This window comes from Trachypithecus francoisi, unplaced genomic scaffold, assembly GCF_009764315.1.
Source record: "Trachypithecus francoisi isolate TF-2019V2 unplaced genomic scaffold, Tfra_2.0 Lachesis_group6, whole genome shotgun sequence".
NCBI classification, from domain to species: domain Eukaryota; kingdom Metazoa; phylum Chordata; class Mammalia; order Primates; family Cercopithecidae; genus Trachypithecus; species Trachypithecus francoisi.
In genome coordinates this window covers 122547060-122574270 of record NW_022681471.1, presented here as the reverse complement: position 1 = coordinate 122574270, position 27211 = coordinate 122547060, and the positions used below count along the sequence as shown (strand labels likewise).

The 27211-nt window shown below is 40.5% G+C and overlaps 1 protein-coding gene across 1 annotated transcript; it reads left to right on the top strand.

Moving 5' to 3' along the window:
* Positions 1–3152: 3152 nt before the first annotated feature.
* Positions 3153–25122, top strand: TLR7 (toll like receptor 7). The gene is given in 7 exon segments (XM_033201287.1): positions 3153–3330; positions 3687–3787; positions 16384–16429; positions 20691–20757; positions 21642–22857; positions 22860–24227; positions 24230–25122. Coding segments are annotated over 4 exon segments (3177 nt in total). The 5' UTR covers positions 3153–3330; positions 3687–3787; positions 16384–16429; positions 20691–20721; the 3' UTR covers positions 24787–25122.
* The last annotated feature ends 2089 nt before the right edge of the window (positions 25123–27211 follow it).

The window sequence follows — 27211 nt, the reverse complement described above, 5'->3', positions numbered from 1 at the left end:
GAGGACAACATATTCTTAACTCAAGGAGTCTGTGATATCATTGGGGGAACTAGGAGATATGAACAAAACATAAATAATCAGGCCGGGTGTGGTGGGGCTTGTGTCTGTAATCCCAGCACTTTGGGAGGCCTAGGTGGGTGGATAACCTGGGGTCAGGAGTTCGAGAACAGCCTAGCCAACATGGTGAAACCCCGTCTCTACTAAAAATACAAAACTCAGCTAAGTGTGGTGGTGTGCACCTATAGTCCCAGTTACTCAGGAGGCTGAGGCATGAGAATCGCTTGAATCCGGGAGGTGGAGATTGCAGTGAGCTGAGATTATACCACTACACTCCAGCCTGGGGACAGAGCAAGACTCTGTCCCCAAACAAACAAACAACCATAAATAACCATGCAAGAAAGCAAACTATATATGCTAAATTCATAATATCATAATCTCTTGGGATCTTACCATATAAAACCTGGATGTGTCTTTATTGATCATACAGCCTCATCCCTCACTTTAAAGATAAATGGTTTATTTTTATGTAGTCAAATTTTCAACGTTTTCTTTAAGACTCTGGGATTGTTGCTGTTGGTTCCTTGCTTGTTTGCTGTTATCGTCATACTTAGCACTACTTTTCTACTTCAAGATTAGAGAAAATATTGACCTATAGTTTCTTTCAATACTTTTAAGTTCAATGTCTTACATTTAAATTTTTGAACTACATGAAATTTATTTTGATATAAGAAATGAGGTTTGGCCAGGCGTGGTGGCTCATGCCTGTAATCCCAGCACTTTGGGAGGCTGAGATGGGTGGATCACGAGGTCAGGAGTTCAAAACCAGCCTGGCCAATGTAGTGAAATCCCGTCTCTACTGAAAACACAAAAAAATTAGCTGGGCTTGGTGGCAGGTGCCTGTAATCCCAGCTACTCAGGAGGCTGAGGCAGGAGAATCGCTTAAACCTGGCAGGCAGAGGTTGCATTGAGCAGAGATTGCGCCACTGCACTCCAGCCTGGGTGACAGAGCGAGACTGCGTCTCAATAAATAAATAAATAAATAAATAAACAAACAAATGAGGTTGGACAATAGCTTTATTTTTTTAAAACTCCAAGCCAGTTGCCCAATAATCCATTTTGCCATTGATGTGACTTTATAAACACCCATATGTGCTTTTACTTATTTCTGCTCTCTTCTCTGTTTCATTGATGCACTGGTATTATGCCATTGGAGGCAATACAGCATTACAGATATGGAAGAGAAATCCTCCTCTTTTATTTTCATTCAGAAATTATCTGGCTATTCTCACATGTGGTCTTACGCCAGTCAGACCCAACACCTCACTTTTATAACAAATATTTGGTAATGCGCCCTTTGTTATATGAAAGGAGATGATATTTGTGGATAATGTAACCCCAATCTTTGTGATAAAAAGACTCAGCTGATTTCCAAAATGCACCCCAGTTTAGAATCAGTCTGGCAAGTATCGCATGAAATCCTATTGGTATTTGATTGGGATCACACATCATTTGCAAATCAATTTAAGCAACATTTCTATTTTTACAATGTTGTGGCCTCTGGCCCCAATAACAATTATTTCTCTTCATTTATTTATGTCTTTGTGTCTGGGCAGGGTCCTGCCAGGAAACAGACGGCGTGTTAAAGTGAGAAATTGATGAGTTCAGCAAAGTGACTATTTATATATTTGGACAGGATTTAAGGAAGTAAGAAAGGATGATGCAGCACTTCAGAGGGGAGTCTTTCCGACCTCAAGCTGAAGGAGAAGGAACAATTACTGGAATTCAGGGAGGAGAGCATCACCGAACAAGAGCTTCATTAGAGGATTGCGGCCAACACAGGGCCAGGCGGAGGGAGCCAGAGGGAGGCAGGCTCTGCTCTCCCTCCTCCTGCCCTTCAGTTTCCAACCACCGCCTCCCATTGGCCAAACCAAACCAGAAGTCAGTGAGCAAGGGGCTACTGATGAAGCACATATAGCTCAGCCTCCAGGGACACAGAACAGGATAAAAGGCTGGGACAGTGGGTCTGGTGGGGCAAAGAGAAAGCTTGCACCTGCCAGGTGAAGCATTATAGTCCCCATCCTCCCCCCACCACCTTAGTTCTTGTGCATTTCCCATCAGTTTTCTTCCAAAGCATTTCAGATTTCACTGATTTGAATGGAATCTCTTCTTCTATTACCAATTTGGATCAGTAATTATTTACGTATGAGAAAACTATCAATTTTTACATATCATTTGCATAGCAGAGTGGTTTAATAAGGAGACATTTGGTTTTTACTGCCTGTGTGGGTATAACTTGCTGTGTGACTTGAGGCAAATCCAATATTTCTTCTGTTATAAATTCCAGTATTTGTGAAAAATGGGTAATAAGATCTCTATTTTATATAGTTTTAGTATTTATGAGATAATACATATAAAGTCATTAAAACAGTGTCTGGCTCATAACGAACCCTCAATAAATGTCATTTATTACTGTATCTGCTTTTTGAGCTGCTCTATCACACCATTGACTTTTCAGCCCAGTATATGTTAACCCTGATCATTATCCGCAGATGTCCCCATGCCACACTCTACATCATCCAAATTCTCTCCATGTGGACTAAGTAGATTAAAGAACTTTAAACATAGCTACCATATTTTGGCTCTACCTACAAAATGTCCAGTAATCAGTTAAGAAGGGAACAATTCTCTTGGGGCCCACACTGTGAGAAGCGAATGCAGCTGAACTTTTTTAAAGGAAAGTGAATGAACCAACTGGTAGCTTTGCCAGTGCTTAAAAACCAGCATCCTCTCCAGCTGCGTCTAAGACAGAATAAGGTAAATTTAGATATGTCTGCAATATATCTATAGAACAGTGGTTCTCAATCTGAGGTGGTTTTGCCCCTTAGGGGATAATTTGCAATGTCTAGAGACATCTGTGATTCTTACAACAGGAAGGGGGCAGTGCTATTGGCATCTAGTGGGTATAGAGCAAGGATGCTACCAAACATTCTACGGTGCAACAGAGAATTATCTGGTCAAAAATGTAAATAGTGCTAAGGGCGAGAAACCCTGCTATAAAAACGAAAGAAGTTTGGTCTATAGGGTTGTTTGGATTTAGACAAGACATTGCCCCAGTAGTGGTGGTAGAAAAAGAGGAACCCGGTGCTTTTGCAAAGCCCATATCTGGGGTGGCTTAAATAATCTCTCCTCCCCCCGCCCCCCGACCTGATCTTTGTAGTTGGAAACTCCAGGGCTGGCTGCCTGGGGTCTTTGTGACTCTACACTTCCTGCCACCCATCATTTCATCTCAGAAGACTCGAGATCTAGGATCACTCCATACCATCAAGAAAGGTATTTTAAACATTGGAACACACATAGATAATTTAAGTAGGTAGATGTATGTGCTGTTATGAGGAAGTGGAGAGGAGAGGAGAGGGAACTGAAATCATATGCACAAAATTTTCTTTTAGAATATAAATAAAAAATGTGGTAGTCTAAAATGTCAATTCTTCAAAGATAAAGTTAGACTTTCAGTAACGTTAGAAATGGTTTTCTGGAATATGTCTCCAGTCTACCTAACTTTCAGGAAGTAAATACTGTAAATAGATGTTTCAAGTGCATTTTAAGCAATGATCCCAGCATGTCTTTAAGCTACAGTATTTTGCTGTCTTTGAAATGTAAAGCTTGATATCTTCTCTTTCTCTTAGTTGATGCTATTGGGTCCATTTCAAGCTGATCTTGGCACCTCTCATGCTCTGCTCTCTTCGACCAGACCTCTACATTTCATTTTGGAAGAAGACTAAAAATGGTAAGAACAGCTCAGAGAACCTTAAAAAGTGTTATCTGTAATCTTTGTGGAAACAACTGAAACCAGCTGGCAAGAGCAATGTTGAAGAATCTGTACTTAGGTTATTTGCTGGGGGAAAGTGCTTCCTGATATTTCATAATTGGCATTAATGAAGGGGGCATTTCACAATTTCAGATTAATCAATGCTTGCTCTGTCCAACTTCCTACAAGAATTAAATATGTGCTGTGGGGAGGAGAAGCAGATGTTTGAATTGGGGGCATGGCTTCTGTGGATCTCATTTCTTCAGCTTACATTTTTGGCTTTAAAGGCATAACAAATCACTGAATTACTGAAGTTACTTTGTGCTTTTCCAGCATATGGTGCTGTCTGAATGACTGTGTGGATGAAAGTGTGTAGGCAGGCTCATAGCAATAAAATACGGGAAATCCCCGAGCTTGAGTGCTGTCAAAGAAAACTAAATTTGGACAGTAGATAAAGATACTATCAGGACTATTGCAATCGGCGGAAAGAGACCTCAGTATAGAAAGGGGCTCAATTCTGAATACAGCCAAAGACCAGTAAAGATTTCTGGCCAAGGAGTAGAGTGGGGGTCAGTGGATGGAAAATTACTAAGAGGAAACATCAAGGGTAAAAGGGATTCTGGCTAAACCGACCTGACAGGATTCTTGCTGAAGACAAGCCAGGGTGATCAGACCTCACCTGGGGATGGTGGGGGATGAGGAATTTGATCAGATATTGAGGGTGATCACATACCAAGAGGAGTAGATTATCAATAAAATGACTTAGCAGGATTTCTGCTTAAACTGGGCAATGCAAAGATGGACATGAAGCCCAAAGGCTGAAGCTTAGGGGTGTAGTGGAGCCTGATTAAGTTGAATTAAGGAGAGTCTGTCAGCGCTGGCTCTTCCAGTCACTAGTTGAGGGGTCTTGTGCCTGTCATCAAAGTCCTCTGAAACTCAATTTCTCTAAAATAGGCATTAGAATCCCTCCCCAGTTGCCTTCCAGGGCCACTGTGAGGTTCAAATAATAGACTATTTTTCAAGTCATTTGCAAGTGGTATGATGCAAGTGTGAGTTATTAGGTATGCCAAAACTTACTCGGAAAAAGATGTCAATGGCCTTTTTCTGAAATTATTTTGTCACTTAAATCAGACACATTGTAGATCTGAATGTTGGCTCCTAGGCTCATTTTGTGTCAAAGTTCTAATGAAGCATTAACCATGGGGCTACTGTTACAAAGGAAACAACTGCTTATGGTTTCATTTCCTAGAAACCCAGATGTCTATTTTAATGCAAACTTGTGCCCACATCTGTCTTTGCCCCTTGAGGGGTGGCATAATGGGAATGATAGTAATACAGAGAGCCCACATTTCTTGATCACTCAAGTATCATGCTGAGGGCTAGATACACATGATTCTATTTTGGCCTCAAAGTAGCCCTATGAGGTAGAAATAAAGAAACTGGGGCTTTGAGAGGTTAAGGAGCTTGGGTGGCTCTGAAAGCTGTGCTGAAGACTCTTCTGTTCTTCCTAGACCAAGCCCAGCACACACACAATAAAGGTGAGGTTGGATATGATGGCTTCCTACTCAAGTGCAAAGAGGAAATAGTATATCTCTTCTAAGAAAAGACATGAAAATAATTTTCAGTATAAGAAATTCAAAAGGCAAAAAAGCACAGGAAAAATATTCAACTGTATTGAGTCATATGTCAGATCCTTTGATCTAGAGATTACACTTTTAGGAACTCTTCTTAAAGAAGTGACCATGAGACTGGATAAAGAAAATGTGGTACACATACACCATGGAATACTATGCAGCCATAAAAAGGAATGAGATCCTGTCCTTTGCAGGGACATTGATGAAGCTGGAAACCATTATCCTCAGCAAACTAACACAGAAACAGAAAACCAAACATTGCATGTTCTCACTTGTAAGTGGGAGCTGAACAATAAGAATACATGGACACAGGGAGGGGAGTAACACTCACTGAGGCCTGTCAAGGGAGGGTGGGGCAGGAGAGAGCATTAGGGAAAAAAGCTAATGCATGCTGGGCTTAATACCTAGGTGATGGGTTGATCTGTGCAGCAAACCACCATGACACACGTTTACCTATGTAACAAACCAGCACATCCTGCACATGTACCCCAGAACTTAAAAACAAAAACAATAAAATAATTAAAAAAAAAAAAAGAAGTGATCATGTACATGGAAAACTATTTACCAAGATAGTCTGTGCAACCAGGCAAAAAAAAAAATCTCATGTCCCGTGTTGGGAAGGGGTGAATAATTGTAGTATGCTCATTAAACGGAATATTATGTAATCATCAAATCATGTTTTTTAAAATAATATGAATGACCTAAGAAAGCACTCATGGTATAATGTTAAATGAAAAAAGCAAGCTACAAATTGATAAGTGCCATGTATTCCTGATGTTTTTACTTACCTGCTAGACAAATACTAGATGCTTACTAAATGTTGGATAATCTGTGATGATGGTTTACATAAACACATGTGTTGCATATTCTAATTTCACTCAACATCCCTACTTTATAACCATTTTACAGTTAGCAAATCAGAGGTTCATGACGTCAAGTGATTTATGAAAGTCAGAGAGCTCTTACATGACAGAACAAGGATTTAAAACCAAATTTTTGTATTGACAAAGCCTTGGATATTACTACAATGCTTCTCACCATATGAAATAGATGCAGGTATGGGAAATTACTATTAGAAGGGAACATCTCCCAAAATGTCAATAGTAGTTCAGCAAATTTAAAAGTAAAAACATTATTCTGCTCTAACCTATAGGAAATTTCTTTATGGCTAAAAAAACAGTTATTAAGTAATCCATTTATTAAATTAATACAATCTGATTATTTAAAAATTTGGAGTGCTGTACTAAAATTAAAAATCATAATTACAGATTAACCAGCCAGTACCTCTGCACTCCAAGAATAAATAATGTATATCCCCGAAACTCACCAAAGTTTAGGGCTGGGGTTGGCAAACTATGGCCCATGGGCTATATCCCACTTGCTGTACAGCTCATGAGCTAAGATTGTTTTGTTTTTTAAATTGTTTTTAAAAGACTGAAAAATATCAAAGCAAAATTACTATTTTGTGACATGTAAAAGTTATATTCAATTAAAGTTTCAGTGTTTACAAATAGCTTTATTGTTTGAATATTTGTTTATGTATTGTTGATAAGTGCTTTTGCACTACGATGGCAAACTATTCAAGGAGTTGAGTAGTGTGACAGAGACCCCGATGGCCTGCAAAGCGTAAACCATTTGCTAACTGGCCCTTTACAGAAAAAGTATGTCAGTCCGTGGCTTACAGAAAACAAGAGGATAAGGTATAAGGGGAAATAAGTTGGAGGGTCCTATGGTCTTTGGTGACTGTTGTGATGCATAATAGCTGTTGCGTTCCTAATTTACGTAAGACACTTTATATCCTTTTATTCTTTTAGTTTGAAAACTAAGTCTGTTGGGCTAAAATGATAGGAAGCAAATGATAATTCTCTCCTTTTTTTAAAAAAAGCAAGTGGTTTACATCTTTGTGCTTAAACGTTTTGGTGACATAATGAAACTGATATTCATGGCATTTGTACTTTACAGAGATTAAACTAAAACGAAAAATATTTCAAAATTCACAAATGGGGATATTGTTAACAAATCTATTTGGGAAATTCCTAGCAGAGGCTCTGTCTATAAAATGAACAGCGTTTCAGCAACTTCTCTTATTCACAGTGCTTGGTTATTCTCTAGGGAGACATACACAACACATCTCTAGTTACCAAACAGTTTTCAGTGTGATATAAACATGGCAAAAAGTCAACGAATTTGAGGGCAAGGGTTTCCAGCAATCGTCCCCCACTGCTTACTTCTTCCATGCCCTTTCTCAGTTTTCTTCAGCCAGGCAGCCATCCCCTCTGGTTTCTCCCAGACCCCCGCTGCAGGCTCCCAGCCATCACAGAAAGCCCCTTACACATTTTGGCTCAAGCAACTCTTTCTCTTAGAAATGCAGATCCCAACATTCCTTTAAACTCAGGCAACTTGGCTTTTTCCTGCCCTGTGATCTTGAAAGTTGCTTGGAGGAACAGCTGAGTGTATGGGGCTGTGGTCCTCTCAGGGCTGGCATATTTTAGCCCAGGGGGTGCCCAGGGGCCTTTCTGACTGGTTGGTTAGTTGGGTAAAAGAGTGGAGTCAGGAGAGCAGCAAATCCTTCTTAACTCACTATAAAAATGCAAGTGTTCCCCAGGCCTCAAATAGTCTCATCTGAAGATAAATTTCCTTTTGCCAAGAATTCTGCTGAAAATAATCCATCGTAGCCAGATAACAGCTATGCAAAGAATATATAATAGACTGGCAGGGGCATGTATGCCGATTCAATACAGAAAGGTGAGGGTTTCTTTTGCTGGGGTGTGGTGGGCGGGGGAATTCCTTATTGCAATCATACTCTACTTCTCCATCCAGAAAACTCTCCAACCCTCTTGGGGGACTCTCCATTTTCTACTCCCCCTTATGTACCTACCTAGACCATCTGCTCCCATAAGTCCTGCCTGACTCCTGCTCCAGTTACCTATCACTGCATAAGAGATCACCTCAAAATGCAATGGTTTCAAACAACAACAATCCTATACTGCTTTCTGTCACGGGTCCAGGAGTTGACTGGACTCACTAGGCAGCTCTCCCACAGGGTCTCTCTTGAGGTGGCAGTCAGATGGTGACTGCGACTGGAGTTACCTGAAGACTCACTCTCCAGATCTGATGCCTGGGCTGGGAGACGCAACAGCTAGGTGCCGGAGCAGCTGCAGCTCCTCAGGTGTCTCTGTCTCCATGTGGTCTCCCTGATATGGTGGTTGTTGTATAGCCAGGCGTTTTACAAGGGTGATGACTCAGGACTCCAAAGCAAGTGGGGGAGAGAAAGGGAGAGAGGGAGAAACAGAGAGAGAGAGAGAGAGAGAAAGAGAGAGAATGTGCCAGTACGCGCAAGGTGAAATCTGTATTGCCTGTGAACTTCCCACCGTATCTTTGGTCCTCTTGACAGGAAACCTCCTAGAAATGTTTGCTGTCTCTAATCCCTCTCTTTACATTCTTCCAAGAACTTGAAGTCATATTTTATTTAGCTAGTGTTCAAAACATATCTAGTGTTCGGCCAGTTCCTACCCCCTCCAGCACTGCCACCTGGGACTTCTGCTTGAATGACTGTAATAGCCTCTCCACTAGTCTCCCTGCTTTCTCCCTTGCCCCTCACTGTCTACTCTCAACACAGCAGCCAGCAGCATCCTTCTCAAATGTAAGTCAGACCAACTGACTGTCAGCTCAAAAATTTGCAATGCATCTGCATTCCACCCAGAGCAGAGACCACCATCCATGGAATGGTAGAGAAAGCCCAACATGCTTGGGGACATTCCCTCTCTGACTTCATCTCCTGTTGTTCTCCTACTCCCCCAGCTTCAGCACTATTGGCCTCGTTGCCATTTTTGTGAATATTCCAGCATGTTTTCATCTTGGGGCCTTTGCTCTAGGCTAATTCATCTGTCTGGAATGCATTTCCCCTGGATGTCTATATGGATGACTTTCTCCTTTCCTTGAGGTCTTTGTTTAGATATCAACTTCTTAATGATGCCTATCCAAGCTGCCCTATTTATCATCACATTCCTACTCCACATTCCTGATCCTTTTCACTCTGCCCTGTTTTCTTTTCCAGTAACACTTATCACTTGACATGCAATATCACTTCTGACAGTTGTATATTGTTGTGCTTATTATTTAGAGAACATAAGCTACAGATGAGCGGAAATCTTTTCTATTTTGTCCGCTGATGTCCCAAACACCTAGAAGAGTACCTGGCATGTTGCAGACATCAATAAGTACTTGTTGAATTTTTCCTTTTTCACAATTTCCTTCTACATTGTTATGATGAGATTTTATTTCCTCTGTAATTTGATTTTAAAAGTTTTAATAAAAAAATTCTTTATGTTAAAAAGTCAAGAGTAGAGAAGGGTATAATATAAAAATAGAAGTCCCTGTGTCCCCAGGGAAGATCCCTTCATACCGCTGCCCAGAAGAAATTGCTGTTAAAGGTTTCTTGTGTATTCTTTCCTACTTTTCTCTGCAAATACAAATATATGCATATATATTTATAATAAAGGCATTATATGCTATATGTTATTTCAATGCTGCTTTTAAAATCCCCTTTATTTTTTGTAACTTAATAGTAGATCATGCATAGCTTTTTATGTCAATACCCACAGCTCTACCACATTCTTTTTAAGGGACATTTGATATTTTACTATTGGCAACTTCCCTTTTTTTTTTTTTTTGTATTTTTTAGTAGAGACGGGTTTTCACCAGGTTAGCCAGGATGGTCTCGATCTCCTGACCTCGTGATCTGCCCGTCTCGGCCTCCCAAAGTGCTGGGATTACAGGCTTGAGCCACCGCACCTGGCCAACTTCCCATTTTTAACCATTCTCTCAAATCAATGGATTGTCATGTAATTCTTCCCATTCTTACTATTTCAGAGAGCTGAACCAAACTAATACAATAGTTTTATCTAAAGACATATAAGGCCAGGCATAGTGGCTCTTGCTTGTAATCCCAGCACTTTGGGGGGCCAAGGTAAGCAGACCACCTGAAGTCAGGAGTTCGAGACCAGCCTGGCCAACATGGTGAAACCCTGTCTGTGCTAAAAATACAAAAATTAGCTGGGAGTGGTGGCAGGTGTCTGTAATCCCAGATATTCAGAAGGCTGAGGCAGGAGAATCACTTGAACCGGGTAGGCAGAGATTGCAGTGATCCAGATCCAGCCAATGTACTCCAGTCTGGGCAACAGAGTGAGACTCTGTCCAAAATAAATAAATAAATAAATAAATAAATAAATAAGAAATATAATACTTACTTTAAAGAAAAACAAAACATGTACTAGTTGTTTTTTTCCTCCCTCTGTGGAATTCTTAGAAGCTTTATGGTGGTTTGAAGCTTTGCATGGACCATTTTGAAACAGTAGCAGCCTGAGGTTCCAGGGGGTTATGAAGACTCCCAGCTGAGGACAGACCCTGGCAGATAAGTTTCAGGGGGCTCTACACCAACCATTAGAGTCATAGAATAAGCACAATAGAAAAGGACCATTAAGGTCAGTTAGCTAAACTCCAGTGTTTGTAGATGAGAAAGTCAAGGTTCAGGATAATTCAGTTGGTAGCCCTGTAGCAGACAGAGAGACTGAAAACAAATCTGACTTTCAGTTCATATGGTGCTAACCCCGAAAATAAATAAACACGAGGAGAAATCAGACTAATCCCAGTCTTCTAACTTGTCGCAAGACACAAACCGCTTACCTTCACTTCCTCATTTTTGCCATCTAATAGTTCCCAGTTATATACATGTCCTTCTCACTCCTCTGATTGCAACCAGACATCTCTTGCAAGTTTACAAAGTTTTGAAGATAAAAATGCTATTTGGAAAGCGTGAAGTTAAAAACAGCTTGGTAAATTTTTTTTTTTCCTGTTAATAATCAGATCTCTACAACTGTAAACATTATGGTAGGAATCTAATACAGATCTAAAATCAGTAAAATTCAATCTTGAATATGGTCTTCAGTCTTGCCATCAAAATAATGCATCCAGGTGGATAGGTTTTGCCACCTTGAAGAGTTGTTTATTCAAACTTTTGTTTGAAGGGTGGGAAAGCAGTGTTACCTTTAGGCCTGATTTAGCCCTTGCCCCACAATATATTGTTTTTTCTCACCACAGATTTCCCTGACAGCAGAGAGAGTTCTGTGCTCAAGAGATACACACAACTTCTGATGATAGAGCAGCAGATGTATTTGGTTCCTAATTGAGCAGCAATGGTGTTTGACTCATCATGATTTCCCTACTTTATCTAGCACAGTACCTTGCACAGAGTAGATTCTCAATAATGTTTGTTGAATGACTGTGTGAGCATATAATTCATTATGGAGGTAATGCTCAATGTGCCTTTAAATTTCTAAATTCACAGACTGCTCTAACGTAACATTGCTGGATGATATGGTTTGGCTGTGTCCCCACCCAAATCTCACCTTGAATTGTAGCTCCCATAATCCCCATATGTCATGGGAGGGACCTGGTGGGAGGTAATTGAATCATGGGGGCAGGTTTTTCCCATGCTGTTCTCATGATAGTGGATAAGTCTCATGAGATCTGATGGTTTAATAAAGGGCAGTTCCCCTGCCCATGCTCTCTTGCCTGACGCCATGTAAGACGTACCTTTGCTCCTCCTTTACCTTCCACCATGATTGTGAGGCCTCCTCAGTCATGTGGAACTCTGAGTCCATTAAATCTCTTTTTCTTTATAAATTACCCAAACTCGGATATGTCTTTATTAGTAGCATGAGAACAGACTAATACAATGGACATTGGATGCAATTCATTAAGAAAAATCTTAAAAATATCTTTCTTTTTTCTCCCTCAAGTTGGTCCCACTCAAAACATAAATACGCCTTTTTGGGGGGGGGGGGACAGAGTCTTGCTCTGTCACCCAGGCTGGAGTGCAGTGGTGTGATCTCAGCTCACTGCAACCTCTGCCTCCCGAGTTCAAGCAATTCTCCTGCGTCAGCCTCCTGGGTAGCTGGGATTACAGGTGCACACCACCACACCCGGCTAATTTTGTATTTTTAGTAGAAATGGGGTTTCACAATGTTGGCCATGCTGGTCTCAAACTCCTGACCTCAGGTGATCCTCCTGCCTTGGCCTCCCAAAGTGCTGGGATTTCACATGTGAGCCAGTGTGCCCAGCCACCATTTTTTAATACTTGCAAATTTTTCTTATAAAAACAAACCAATTTCTCTATCTCCCAAAACCTCTAAGTGGCACAAAATAGAAGCATTAGAGTACCAAGAATCCTTGAACTGAAAAGGAAATTAATCAAAATGCAGACACACATTATACCAAGTGCATTTGCTGTAACTGTGTGAGGCAACTTGAATAGAATTGGTCAACAATGAGTCTGAATCTTGGTTTGAAATTGCCTGTTTGATCTCTGCTTCCACATCAATAAAATGAGAATATTTGTATGGCCTTTCAACTTCAGTATGAGGGATCAATGATGTAATATAAACAAGTCTGCCTTAGAACCTAGCATACCATAAGTAATAAAAGGCAGCCATTATTAAAAAAAAACCATAAATCATGGTCTGATGGCTGTTCAATATAAATTCTATATTTTCCATTTTAACTAAAGAGATGATATATTGAGAAAATAGAAACACCTGTGTGTATAAAATCACCCATTCCCATTTTTACAATAATTAGTTTGCTAATTGAGCATCCAAATTTACCCAGTGTATTTGCATGTGTAATTAGCTATGATTCATTACCAAGCCAGGCCTATATCATGGTACACTATGCTGTTTTACAAATCAAATTACAAAAGATGCATGTCTTTAGGCAATCATTACAAAGAAAAAAAAAAACCCCGAAGCAAAACAAAATAAGATAGATTACCTGTATCAGATGGAAAAACAGACTTGGCTTGTTGCTGAACCCTTAAATCTCAAAATAATGATAGTTGAAGCTAAGGTTCCAGCTTAAGTCTGAAGCAGGTCCTTTCCAATGGCTTGAAAGGAGAAATTTCTACACTGAAGGAAATTTCCATTGGAATAAAGGAATATTTCACACTTTTAAGTCATCTTCTCTAGATGATCTTTTAGGTATACTTTCTCTTTAAATAACAATCTAGAAACGCTTTGTTCATTTGTTAGAATTAACTCCATTCACGAGTTTAACACAGCCTAAGGGTTGGTCTAGACCAGAGGTTTGCCAACTATGACCTGTGGGCTAAATCTGTGCCATCATCTGTTTTTTTTTCAACCTGTGAGCTAAGAATGGGTTTTACTACTCTAATAAATAGTGAGTTCATTTTTTTCCCTCACCTGCTTGATCAGAGCCCAACTTTCCCATTGCAGTTAATCTTCCTTCTGGCATGGATCTTGGAATGCACACTTGCTAGTATCTCTGAGTTCCAGGCTTCCCGTGCAGCCGGTGTGGAGAGCCAAGAGATGTTTTGTTTGGCATAAAGCATTCCAAGGGTCAAGGGGCTTGGGCTCAACTATTGAGCATAGGACAAGGGCAGCCCCATCCTGACTGTGTCTCTTCCCACAAGAGACAAATGAGCTCTATGCTTTCGCTGGGGTTTCAGGTTCAAAGGTTCAGAGCGTCTGAGAAAAAGGATTATGAAAGAGTCCATCTGCAGCTCCACTTTCCGTGCCCTTCCAATGATACCATCCTCGTTTCTTCTGTGGGATGCTCCCCACTTCAATCCTTCCTTCAGAGGCCCCAAACCCTCCTGGTCTCTCCTTGTCACCTAGTGAAAATCTGATCTTCAGGGAAAAAGCCTTACTATTTATTCTAGTATAATGTGAGTCTTCTATGGGATTTTAAGAAAGTTCAAAGCCTTGGTTTACTCAGCAATATTTAGCTTGCACTCACTATGTGGCGAGCATCCTAATGATGGAGTACCTGTAAAGACAAACAAGGCTTCTGGACCTCAAAGTGTTCCCCATCTATAGGGACAATGACTGAGTTGACATCTCGAGAAGTAGAATAGCAGAGTGGCTAAGAGTGCCAGCTCTGTCTCAATCACCTAGGTCTCACCTCAGCATTCATTTCACTTACCTCATTGTAAATGAGCATAGCTCTTAGAATTGGGATAAGCATTAAATAATATAGACTTGGAATGAATTTGCTTAGAATTAATTCCATGCACAAGTTTATCACAGCCTAAGGTTTGGTCTAGACCAGAGGTCTGCCAAGTATGACCCATGGGCTAAATCTGTCCCACTACCTGTTGTTGTTGTTGTTGTTGTTGTTGTTGTTTAATGACCTGTGAGCTAAGAACAGGTTTTACTATTCTAATTAGTTACATTCTAAATGGTTATTTAAGTACCTCCATAATATCCTCAATTTTGCCTAAAATATTTACCATCTGACCCTTTACAGAATAAGTTTGCTGACTTATTGGTCTGGACCAATGCTATCTAATAAAACTTCCTGCAATGATGAAAATGTTCTCTATCTGTACCCTTGAATACAGCAGCCACTAGCCTAATGTGGCTTTTTGAGCCCTTGAAATATAGTTAGTGTGACTAAGAGATTGAATTTTAATTAATTTAATTTAAGGATCCACATGTGACTATGACATTAGAGCAGTTCTAGATAGTCTGAAGTCTAAAGACTCTATGCTTTGTCAGTGCTCCCCTCTCTCAATTGAATCAACTACCCTGAGGCTGCATGAGTCAAGGGGAAGGCCACACTCTTCAATCAGATTTTTTGCCCTGGACTGGCTTTCACTGTCTACTAGAAAATGCTTAATAGGAAGTGCTTAGAAAATGCCCATGGGCACACACTTAATTCATCTAAGTTGCTACTTTGTCTGTATCCATTAAATCTGCTTTATTTTGGGGTAAACTACAGTAGAAGTTGGCTTTTTCCACCCTGCAAGGCCTTAAAATTCAGGATATCTTACTCAACTTAAAGTGTAGAGTTGCAGCCAGGGCAAAACTGTATTTCCTTCTAGCCGTGCTTGCGGACTGGCTAACTTCAGTCCTATTTCATTTCTTTTGTAAGACTGCTAAAAACAGTAAGAAGCCACCAACACACATCATCTTTATGATTATTGCCAAATCATTTCCCCTAAGAGTAAAGTCACAGTTGGCATGTGTTCTGCCCTCCAAGATAGCACAGGTGACAGTTTTATCAGATATCTTGTGATGGCATAACATGGGCCACCCAGCTTTCCAGCCTCTGATATCTGAGTCTTGCCAATAGCCTGATGACATCCGCATCCCATATTTTAGGTTCACTCATGGAGAGTAACTTATTTCCAAATTCTATACTGGTTAAAATTAGGTTTGCATTTATGCAATAGAAAATCCAATTGACATTGGCTTAGCATAACAATATTTTTATTTCTCATAAACTCTTGGCAGTCAGCAGTTCCAAGCCATTATTTCTGCTCTGCTCTCTGAGGTCATATAAGGAAGGATCTGGATGCTCTGGGTCATCTACCTGGTTGCTGTACCATCCCTAGCTCATTTTTCTCATGTGCATTGCCCAAGATGGCTGGCTACAACATCCATATTACAAGAAGCCAGGTCGAAGTAGACAGGAGAAAGGGGAACAGCCCCACCATTTAAGGACATGTCCCAGAAATTGTACATCTCACTTCCACCCAAATTTAATTGGGTGTCACTTAGTCATATAGCCACACTTAGCTGCAAGTGTGTCTGGGAGATATAATTATTTTTCAGAGTGATATATGCCCAACTACAAATGGAGGTTCTGTCATTATGAGATGAGAGAAAGGCAGAAAACATGTTGAGATATGTGTAGTAATCTTTGGACTCTATGGAGAGAAAAAAGAACTGAGAGTATCAAAATTCAGGATCAAAATCAAAATTAAGGACCAAAAAATATCAATAACTATCAGCTGGAATAAGAACAACATACAGTTCAGCTACACATATACAAGTGGTAGCATCTTGTCTGGAAGGAACTAATGGTCTTTCTACATTGTATTTTAGACGTGTTTTTTTTTTTTTTCTCTCCCTTCCACAGGATTTTGAGCTCCTTAAGGGCAGAGACTTTGCATCTCCTGTTCCTAGTAGGTATCCAATATGTATCTGTCAAATGAAAGAATGAATATGAGTCAGTAGAATTCTAACATGTATTATAAACTTTTTTTCACAAGATAGTTGGAACAATTACTAGCTAAGGAATTGTTGGGGCATTGTCTGGTCCAGATCCACTGGCTGGGTCCTTAGTGTGTCCCGTATTGTTGTTTCTGTGTCCATCATTCTTTTGCAGGGAATCTTCTACTGGGCACAGAACCTGTCTCAGAGGGGCATATGGGTGATGAACTACCAAGAGAGGACTAGAACCCAGTTCTTCCAACCCTCCATCCAGAGTGCTTTTCACAACCTCACATGTAATAAGTGCAGTAGGGGTGAGAGGAAGGAGTGATTACTTCTGTCTGGTTTGATCCCAGAAGGTTTTTTGAAGAAAGTGTTTTTGAATGAGACATTATAAAAACAGAGCTTCTTAAACCTTTTCCCCAAGGAATCCCTGAGCAGATAGAAGAGACAGAAATGACCTGTGCTTGGTCTGGGGGTATAGACTGAAGGAACCTACTCCAAGGAGAATTTTTTTTCATTTTTCTTTACTTAACGATTCATTTATGCAGGCATTCATTCTTTCATTCGTGTATCTAACAAACATAACGAGGTCCTAATTAAGTGCCAGGCATTGTTTTACATGAGACCACAAAAGGCTCTACCCTCTTGCAGCTTACATTCTTGTTCAGAATATACATCATACGAATAAGCAACATAAATCATCAACATAATTTCTGACTGTGGTAAGGGCTATGACTGAAATCAAACAGGGTAGTCAATTACAGAGTGCATATACCTCTCTGTGCCTCAGTTGACTCATCTGTAAAATGGAGATAATAATAGAGATCTAGGCTAGGTGCGGTGGCTCATGCCTGTAATCCCAGCACTTTGGGAGGCCGAGGTGGGTGGTTCACGTGAGGTCAGGTGTTCCAGATCAGCCTAACCAACATGATGAAACCCCGTCTCTACTAAAAATACAAAAATTAGCCAGGCGTGGTGGCACGTACCTGCAATCCCAGCTACTTGGGAGGCTGAGACAGGAGAATCACTTGAACCCGGGAGGTGGAGGTTGCAATGAACCATGATCATGCCATTGCACTCCAGCCTGGGCAATAAGAGTGAAACTCAGTCTCTAATAATAATAATAATAATAATAGTCTATAATTCCAAAACTCTAAACCAAAAGCTTTGTCCTAACTCAGTTAGTTGCAAACATAATATGATCTGAATGCATTTGAGGGTAGATCTTGACCTGAACTGAATTTTTTCTTTATTCTTTTTAATAAAGAATAAATAACTGAATAAAAAAAAAATAATTCCACTTAGAGTGGACAATCTTATGTGTCACTACGGAAATTTTGTGTGTTTCATTATGGAATGCTGCCCCAGGACTCAATAGGTATTACATAATCTAGGGTACATGTAGCATATTACCTTCTAAAATTTGAAAAATTCTGAATTCCAAAACACATGTAGCACCAAAGTTTTTGGATAAGGGATTGAAGACATGTGGTATCCATTACTGTGAGGATTAAATGAATTAATATATGGAAAACACTTAAAATGATGCCTGGCATAATGGTAAGTGCTACCTAAGTTAACTACTATTACTATATTATCACTATTCTTACATGGGAAGATATTAGATAAATTGGTCAGGGAAAGCCTCTCTGAGGATGTGTCACTTGAATAGGCAACTAAGGGGTGGTAATGACCGGGCTGTGGGAAAAGGAGGAGAAAGATGATTTCAGGAAGAGGAAACAGCAAGTGCCAAGACTGTGGTGGTTACAAGGCTGGCTTCAATGCAGAACAAAAACAGACCAGATGGCTGATATGTGGTAAAGGAGGGGAAGGATGACTCAAGGTCAGAGAGGTAGGCTGAAGTCAGAACACCCTTGATATAAGCAGTGGTAAAGACTTTGGATTTCATTTAAAGTGTAATAGGAAGACATTGTAGTTGATCTGATTCAGGTTTATAAAGAATGCTCTGATGCTGTTTGATGAATGAATTGTAGAGGAGAAGGGGGAGCAGGGAGAACAATTTGGAGTCTAGCACAGTGGTCCAGATGAGACCTAATGACTAATTGGAGTTGGGAGGTGGTAATAGTCAAAGAGAAAAGTGGACAGGTGTGAGAAAAAGGTTTAGAAATAAGTGGTGGTGGGGGGGAAGGTTTTCTGATTAATTTGCATTCTAATTTATAATATGTCAGTGTGTAGAGACTAAAAATTTCACAGTCATTATCTCAGGTGTGTTAAGGCCAGTGGTGTGCTGGACCCTACTTGAAATTGGCCATAGAGGGAATATTTACCACTATAGAAATTGACAAATGCTACAAATCAAGACAACAAATCAGGGAAAGCTGATTGTTAAACATTTATCATCACACCACTGGTGAAGGTGACTTTATTTTTCTACAACTAAACTTCCTTCATTTTACAGCCTCCATTTTCCCTGATCACGAAAACACTTAAACTAGGCACATCCTGGGAAATGCGGTATGAGGACTGTTGTCTCAATCGCTTCATGTTTTCAACTCAACTCAGAGATCCTCCCACTTCTTCCCAGGGTCTCATTTAGGTACATGAGAATGGGATGGGAAGAGGGACCTGGTTCATGATTGTCACTTATCCATATTGGCCCCCTCTGAAGTACAACTCCCCTCTCTGCTTTACAGTATCACTCTGGGCAACATTACCAATTGCCTCCTAATAGTGGGATCTATGAACCCATTATGTCTTTGGACAAAAGCATAGCAGGGGTTGGGTCCAGGGCCTGGGATCCTATAACCATATAAATATTATTATCAGGGACTATAAAATGCTATTATGAGGGACCATAGCCATCTCCCTATCTTGACTCAACTCCTCCTCCCTGAGTAGTGAACATTTTTCCTAAATCTCTGAGAAAGACTGGTGCTCTAGAAAGATGTACCATATTTATTAAGGACTTCCTGTACCCACTGGCATATTGCCATATATTCTGAGGTATCTGAGTGCTCCTTTTGAGAAACATAACCTTAAAGGATAATTAGAATTCTGGTGGGTGAAAATGGTACGGAAGAGGACTTCAAACAGAGGGACGTGCAAGTCAGGGAACTTGGGAGTATTGACTAGTGAGGCTAGTAGAGGAGTTCAATCAGGTAAGCCAGACAAGTAGACAGGGGACAAATTATGGAAGACTTTGGATGCCATGATAAAAAGCTTCAGCTCACACAGTAAAAAATAAAATAAAATAAGAAGTTTGGGTGCAGTGGCTCATGACTGTAATTTCAGCACTTTGGGAGGCTGAGGTGGGAGGATCGCTTGAGCCTGGGAAACAATTTCAAGGAGTTCAGAGCAAGAAACTGATTGATTAAGGTTTGGGAAGCTTGATAGATAGGGTGGACTGGGAAAGTGAGAGAGGAGGCTTTGGAGTAGACCAAGGGTAGAGGGATCTCAGTTGATATTATGTCAGCGAGGAGGATGTTAAGAACAATGAAGGAGGTCAACTGGACTCTCAATGGTTTTAATGATGGGGAGGAAAAGATAGGGTGGTGAGAAGAAGAGACAATTTTGTACGTCTAACTCCAACAAACTGTAGACACGAAAAAGCCCTTCTGAGCCATCTTGCATTGGAGGAAAAAAAATTGCTTATTTACCTCCAATTAGAGGAATTAAGGGAAGTAGGCTTTTTTTTGTTTTTCTTTTGAGACAGGGTCTTGCTCTGTCACCCTGGCTGGGGTACAGTGGTGTGATCATGGCTTACTGCAACCTCAAACTCGTGGGCTTAAGAGGTCCTCCCAACTCAGCCTCCCGAGTAGCTGAACTACAGGTGTGTGCCACCATGCCCAGCTAATTTTTTTTTTTTTTTTCTGTAGAGAGAGGGTCTCACGCTTTGTTGCCCAGGCTAGTCTTGAATCTGGCTTCAAGCGATCCACCTGCCTTGTCCTCCCAAAGCGTTGGTATTAGAGGCATGAGCCACCACATCTGGTGGAAGTAGGCATTTGGTTTCTTAGATATCAACATGATTGGTTGATTCATTCACTTGGGAAGATAAAAGCATTAACTGAGTTAGATCCCTATGGTAGAGACACAGGCCGGACCACTCCATGTGTAAGTACTAAACTAAAACCAGTGTTCTGGAGTAGATGTTGCTAGAAATCCTGAAACTTGAGAGCAAGTCCACGGTTAAAGTATTCTGTAAGGCAGAGTCAGTTGAAGGTAATAAGGTGATTATTCAAGTTCTTCTGCACTTCCCATATTCCCTTTTAGGGCCTTTCTCCCTAGGGTTCCAGTGTCTGTCATGCTAAACCTGGATGCACAAGAATCACCTTTATGGGTAGGTTCCCATATGTCACAGTTTGCCTGACAGACTTGGTTTTTGCCTATAGTCTTGGTGTAATTATTAACAGCCCCACTTCACTCTTGTAAGTATACTAATGGATCAATTATATGGTTCCTCTGATTATGCATCACCCAGTCAGTGCCCTGACTCTATTACTGTCTCCTCTCCAAATTTATGTAATGTAAACTCAATGTGTAGGGAAAATGCTCATCCTAAAATCCCCTTGGAGGGGATAATTTGCAAGATTATTTCCGAAAACAATCCAAGATGAGAGCCAGATTATAGAATGTCAGTGCCAGGATGGCAGGAATCTATGTTTTATAATCAAATGCCACTTACTAGCTGGGTAACCTTGGGCCAATCAGTTCATATTGCTGAGCGATGTCTTCATTTGTAAAATGGGAATCTTAGAATATTCTGAGACTCAAATATTTTGAAAGACTCAAGTAATGTGTACCCGGGCAGGTTTAGCGGGTCAACATAAATTGCACTGAAGTCTTCATGTGTTATTTTTCCTGGGTGTATCCATATTCTAACATTTTTCACCCTCCAAATTTCAGACTTTGGCAATGAATCGATGGCTCTGTCATTTTAGTGTTCCATGTAACAACGAATAGGAAAATGCTGCTTCTACCATCTTGAAAGCTATTTTGCTAAAAAGCTAAGATGCTAAAAGCTAAATATGTAACTAAATAATTGCAAATCTCAGTAATTGAAAAATACAGTCATGGGGTTGGGGCTGCTGTTTAGACAGTTGAAAACAAGGCCTGAATTATTTGTTCTTAAAATGTTGCAAAAGAGAGGCAGCAAATGGGAAATTTTAATTCTGATTCTTGGTATGTTTTAGAGCAATGATTTGTTCTTTCTTATACTTTCAGATGTTTCCAGTGTGGACACTGAAGAGACAAATTCTTATCCTTTTTAACATAATCCTAATTTCCAAACTCCTTGGGGCTAGATGGTTTCCTAAAACTCTGCCCTGTGATGTCACTCTGGATGTTCCAAAGAACCATGTGATCGTGGACTGCACAGACAAGCATTTGACAGAAATTCCTGGAGGTATTCCCACCAACACTACGAACCTCACCCTCACCATTAACCACATACCAGACATCTCCCCAGCGTCCTTTCACAGACTGGACCATCTGGTAGAGATCGATTTCAGATGCAACTGTGTACCTATTCGATTGGGGTCAAAAAGCAACATGTGCCCCAGGAGGCTGCAGATTAAACCCAGAAGCTTTAGTGGACTCACTTATTTAAAATCCCTTTACCTGGATGGAAACCAGCTTCTAGAGATACCGCAGGGCCTTCCACCCAGCTTACAGCTTCTCAGCCTTGAGGCCAACAACATCTTTTCCATCAGAAAAGAGAATCTAACAGAACTGGCCAACATAGAAATACTCTACCTGGGCCAAAACTGTTATTATCGAAATCCTTGTTATGTTTCATATTCAATAGAAAAAGATGCCTTCCTAAACTTGACAAAGTTAAAAGTGCTCTCCCTGAAAGATAACAATGTCACAACCGTCCCTACTGTTTTGCCATCTACTTTAACAGAACTATATCTCTACAACAACATGATTGCAGAAATCCAAGAAGATGATTTTAATAACCTCAACCAATTACAAATTCTTGACCTAAGTGGAAATTGCCCTCGTTGTTATAATGCCCCATTTCCTTGTACGCCATGTACAAATAATTCTCCCCTACAGATCCCTGTAAATGCTTTTGATGCGCTGACAGAATTAAAAGTTTTACGTCTACACAGTAACTCTCTTCAGCATGTGCCCCCAAGATGGTTTAAGAACATCAACAATCTCCAGGAACTAGATCTGTCCCAAAACTTCTTGGCCAAAGAAATTGGGGATGCCAAATTTCTGCATTTTCTCCCCAACCTCATCCAATTGGATCTGTCTTTCAATTTTGAACTTCAGGTCTATCGTGCATCTATGAATCTGTCACAAGCATTTTCTTCACTGAAAAGCCTGAAAATTCTGCGGATCAGAGGGTATGTCTTCAAAGAACTGAAAAGCTTTAACCTCTCTCCATTACATAATCTTCAAAATCTTGAAGTTCTTGATCTTGGTACTAACTTATAAAAATTGCTAACCTCAGCATGTTTAAACAATTTAAAAGATTGAAAGTCATAGATCTTTCCGTGAATAAAATATCACCTTCAGGAGATTCAAGTGAAGTTGGCTTCTGCTCAAATGCCAGAACTTCTGTAGAAAGTTATGAACCCCAGGTCCTGGAACAATTATATTATTTCAGATACGATAAGTATGCAAGGAGTTGCAGGTTCAAAAACAAAGAGGCTTCTTTCATGTCTGTTAATGAAAGCTGCTACAAGTATGGGCAGACCTTGGATCTAAGTAAAAATAGTATATTTTTTATCAAGTCCTCTGATTTTCAGCATCTTTCTTTCCTCAAATGCCTGAATTTGTCAGGAAATCTCATTAGCCAAACTCTTAATGGCAGTGAATTCCAACCTTTAGCAGAGCTGAGATATTTGGACTTCTCCAACAACCGGCTTGATTTACTCCATTCAACAGCATTTGAAGAGCTTCGCAAATTGGAAGTTCTAGATATAAGCAGTAATAGCCATTATTTTCAATCAGAAGGAATTACTCATATGCTAAACTTTACCAAGAACCTAAAGGTTCTGCAGAAACTGATGATGAACGACAATGACATCTCTTCCTCCACCAGCAGGACCATGGAGAGTGAGTCTCTTAGAACTCTGGAATTCAGAGGAAATCACTTAGATGTTTTATGGAGAGATGGTGATAACAGATACTTACAATTATTCAAGAATCTGCTAAAATTAGAGGAATTAGACATCTCTAAAAATTCCCTAAGTTTCTTGCCTTCTGGAGTTTTTGATGGTATGCCTCCAAATCTAAAGAATCTCTCTTTGGCCAAAAATGGGCTCAAATCTTTCATTTGGGAAAAACTCCGTTGTCTAAAGAACCTGGAAACTTTGGACCTCAGCCACAACCAACTGACGACTGTCCCTGAGAGATTATCCAACTGTTCCAGAAGCCTCAAGAATCTGATTCTTAAGAATAATCAAATCAGGAGTCTGACGAAGTATTTTCTACAAGATGCCTTCCAGTTGCGATATCTGGATCTCAGCTCAAATAAAATCCAGATGATCCAAAAGACCAGCTTCCCAGAAAATGTCCTCAACAATCTGAAGATGTTGCTTTTGCATCATAATCGGTTTCTGTGCACCTGTGATGCTGTGTGGTTTGTCTGGTGGGTTAACCATACGGAGGTGACTATTCCTTACCTGGCCACAGACGTGACTTGTGTGGGGCCAGGAGCACACAAAGGCCAGAGTGTGGTCTCCCTGGATCTGTATACCTGTGAGTTAGATCTGACTAACCTGATTCTGTTCTCACTTTCCATATCTGTATCTCTCTTTCTCATGGTGATGATGACAGCAAGTCACCTCTATTTCGGGATGTGTGGTATATTTACCATTTCTGTAAGGCCAAGATAAAGGGGTATCAGCGTCTAATATCACCAGACTGTTGCTATGATGCTTTTATTGTGTATGACACTAAAGACCCAGCTGTGACAGAGTGGGTTTTGGCTGAGCTGGTGGCCAAACTGGAAGACCCAAGAGAGAAACATTTTAATTTATGTCTCGAGGAAAGGGACTGGCTACCAGGGCAGCCAGTTCTGGAAAACCTTTCCCAGAGCATACAGCTTAGCAAAAAGACAGTGTTTGTGATGACAGACAAGTATGCAAAGACCGAAAATTTTAAGATAGCATTTTACTTGTCTCATCAGAGGCTCATGGATGAAAAAGTTGATGTGATTATCTTGATATTTCTTGAGAAGCCCTTTCAGAAGTCCAAGTTCCTCCAGCTTCGGAAAAGGCTCTGTGGGAGTTCTGTCCTTGAGTGGCCAACAAACCCACAGGCTCACCCATACTTCTGGCAGTGTCTAAAGAACGCCCTGGCCACGGACAATCACGTGGCCTATAGTCAGGTGTTCAAGGAAACGGTCTAGCCCTTCTTTGCAAAACACGACTGCCTAGCTTACCAAGGAGATGCCTGGTGGTTTAAATTGTTTTCATGTATGTCACACCAAAAGCGTGTTTTGAAATGCTTCAAGAAATGAGATTGCGCATATTTCAGGGGAGTCACCAACGTCTGTCACAGGAGTTGGAAAGATGGAATTTATATAATGCATCGAGTCTTCTTTCCTATCTCTCTGTGTCTCTATTTGCACTTGAGTCTCTCCCCTCAGCTCTTGTATAAAATACTGTTGGGAAGGAGTGCCAAGTAAAAAACACGGGGCTCTGATTCTCCTGTAATTGTGATGATTAAATAGACACACAATCATGACATTGAGAAGAACTGCATTTCTACCCTTAAAAAGTACTGGTATATACAGAAATAGGGTTAAAAAAAAGCTCAAGCTCTGTCTATATGAGACCAAAACGTACTAGAGTTAGTTTAGTGAAATAAAAACCCAGTCAACTGGCCGAGCACGGTGGCTCATGCTTGTAATCCCCGCACTTTGGGAGGCCGAGGCGGGTGGATCACGAGATCAGGAGTTCAAGACCAGTCTGGCCAACACGGTGAAACCCTGTCTCTACTAAAAATACAAAAATTAGCTGGGCATGGTGGCAGGTGCCTATAATCCCAGCTACTTGGGAGGCTGAGGCAGGAGAATTGCTTGAACCTGAGAGGCAGAGGTGGCAGTGAGCCGAGATTGTGCCACTGCACTCCAGCCTGGGGGACAGAGCTAGACTCTGTCTCAAAAAACAAACAAACAAACAAAACCCAGTCAGCTTCTTAACCAATTGCTTCTGTGTCATCCAGGGCCCCGTTCTGTGCAGATCGAGTATGGGCACCACACAGGTGGTTGCTGCTTCAGTGCTTCCTGCTCTTTTCCCTTGGGCCTGCTCCTGGCTTCCATAGGGAAACAGTGAGAAAGAAAGACACATCCTTACCATAAATGGATATGGTCCACCTACAAATGGAAAAATATTTAAATGATCTGCCTTTATACAAAGTGATATTCTCTACTTTTGATAATTTACCTGCTTAAATGTTTTTATCTGCACTGCAAAGTACTGTATCCAAAGTAAAATTTCCTCATCCAATATCTTTCAAACTGTTTTGTTAACTAATGCCATATATTTGTAAATACCTGCACACTTGATACAGCAATGTTAGATGGTTTTGACGGTAAGCCCTAAAGGAGGACTCCGAGAGTGTGTATTTATCTATACTTTTATCAGAGATGACAATTATTTGAATGCCAATTATATGGATTCCTTCATTTTTTGCTGGGGGATGGGAGAAGAAACCAAAGTTTATAGACCTTCACATTGAGAAAGCTTCAGTTTTGAACTTCAACTATCAGATTCAAAAACAACAGAAAACAACAGAAAGAACCAAGACATTCTTAAGATGCATGTACTTTCAACTGGGTATAAATTCATGAGTTTAAAGATTGAAATCTGACCAATTTGCTTTATTTCATGGAAGAAGTGATCTACAATGGTGTTTGTGCCATTTGGAAAACAGCGTGCATGTGTTCAAGCCTTTGATTGAAGACATATTTTCCTCATATGTGGCAGTGCCAAAGGCTTTACTTTACCTGTGAGTACACACTATATGAATTATTTCCAAAGGACATTTAATCAGTAAGGGTCACAAATTCCCAAATTAATCTCTGGAATAAATAGAGAGGTAATTGAATTGCTGGAGTCAACTGTTTCACAACTTCTGTAAGCTTTATTGTGTTTCATACTTTCTGTTCTTCTTCCGTGAGAACAAGGATAATGGCATTAAAAAATCAGCTTTTGGCCATTATAAATTGTCTTCTATTAAAACACATAAATACATAAAATCACTTGAAGACAACTTAAACACCTTCTGAAATGGATCAAGAGGAAGGGAAAATGAAAATAATGCAACTCAGAAACCACAGAGTATTTTGACATGAGGTTAAGCACAGTGGTTTGTTATAGGAAAATAACAGCACACTAACAGATGGTTTTTATCGGAATTCTTTGGTAATCTTGACATGTCATACTTTTAACTTTCTGGGGGCCCTCAGTGCAGTTTTGTAGGACTGGAGCTGTTCATAGACTGTCCCCACAAAGCTCTGAATGTGGGGCTTCCCTGCTGACTGGCCTCTGGTTGGCTCCACCCCAGAAGGGACTCCCAGATTTTCCATGAATTCTGCTTCCACCATCAAGTGTTGGTTCAAGCCCCTTTCAACCTTGACTTGGCCAGGAAGTGTCCTTTCTCTTCAGATAGATACTTCACCTTAACAAGACTTGGTATTTTTAGAATCCAAGCCAAGAGAGGCACTTGGCAGGGCAAATGTTATGGATGAGAAAAAGGCAAAACATGTGTCTGCGGTTTGTAGAGGAGAGAGAGGATGAGTCTGATTGTAGCCCCGACCCTGAGTCAGG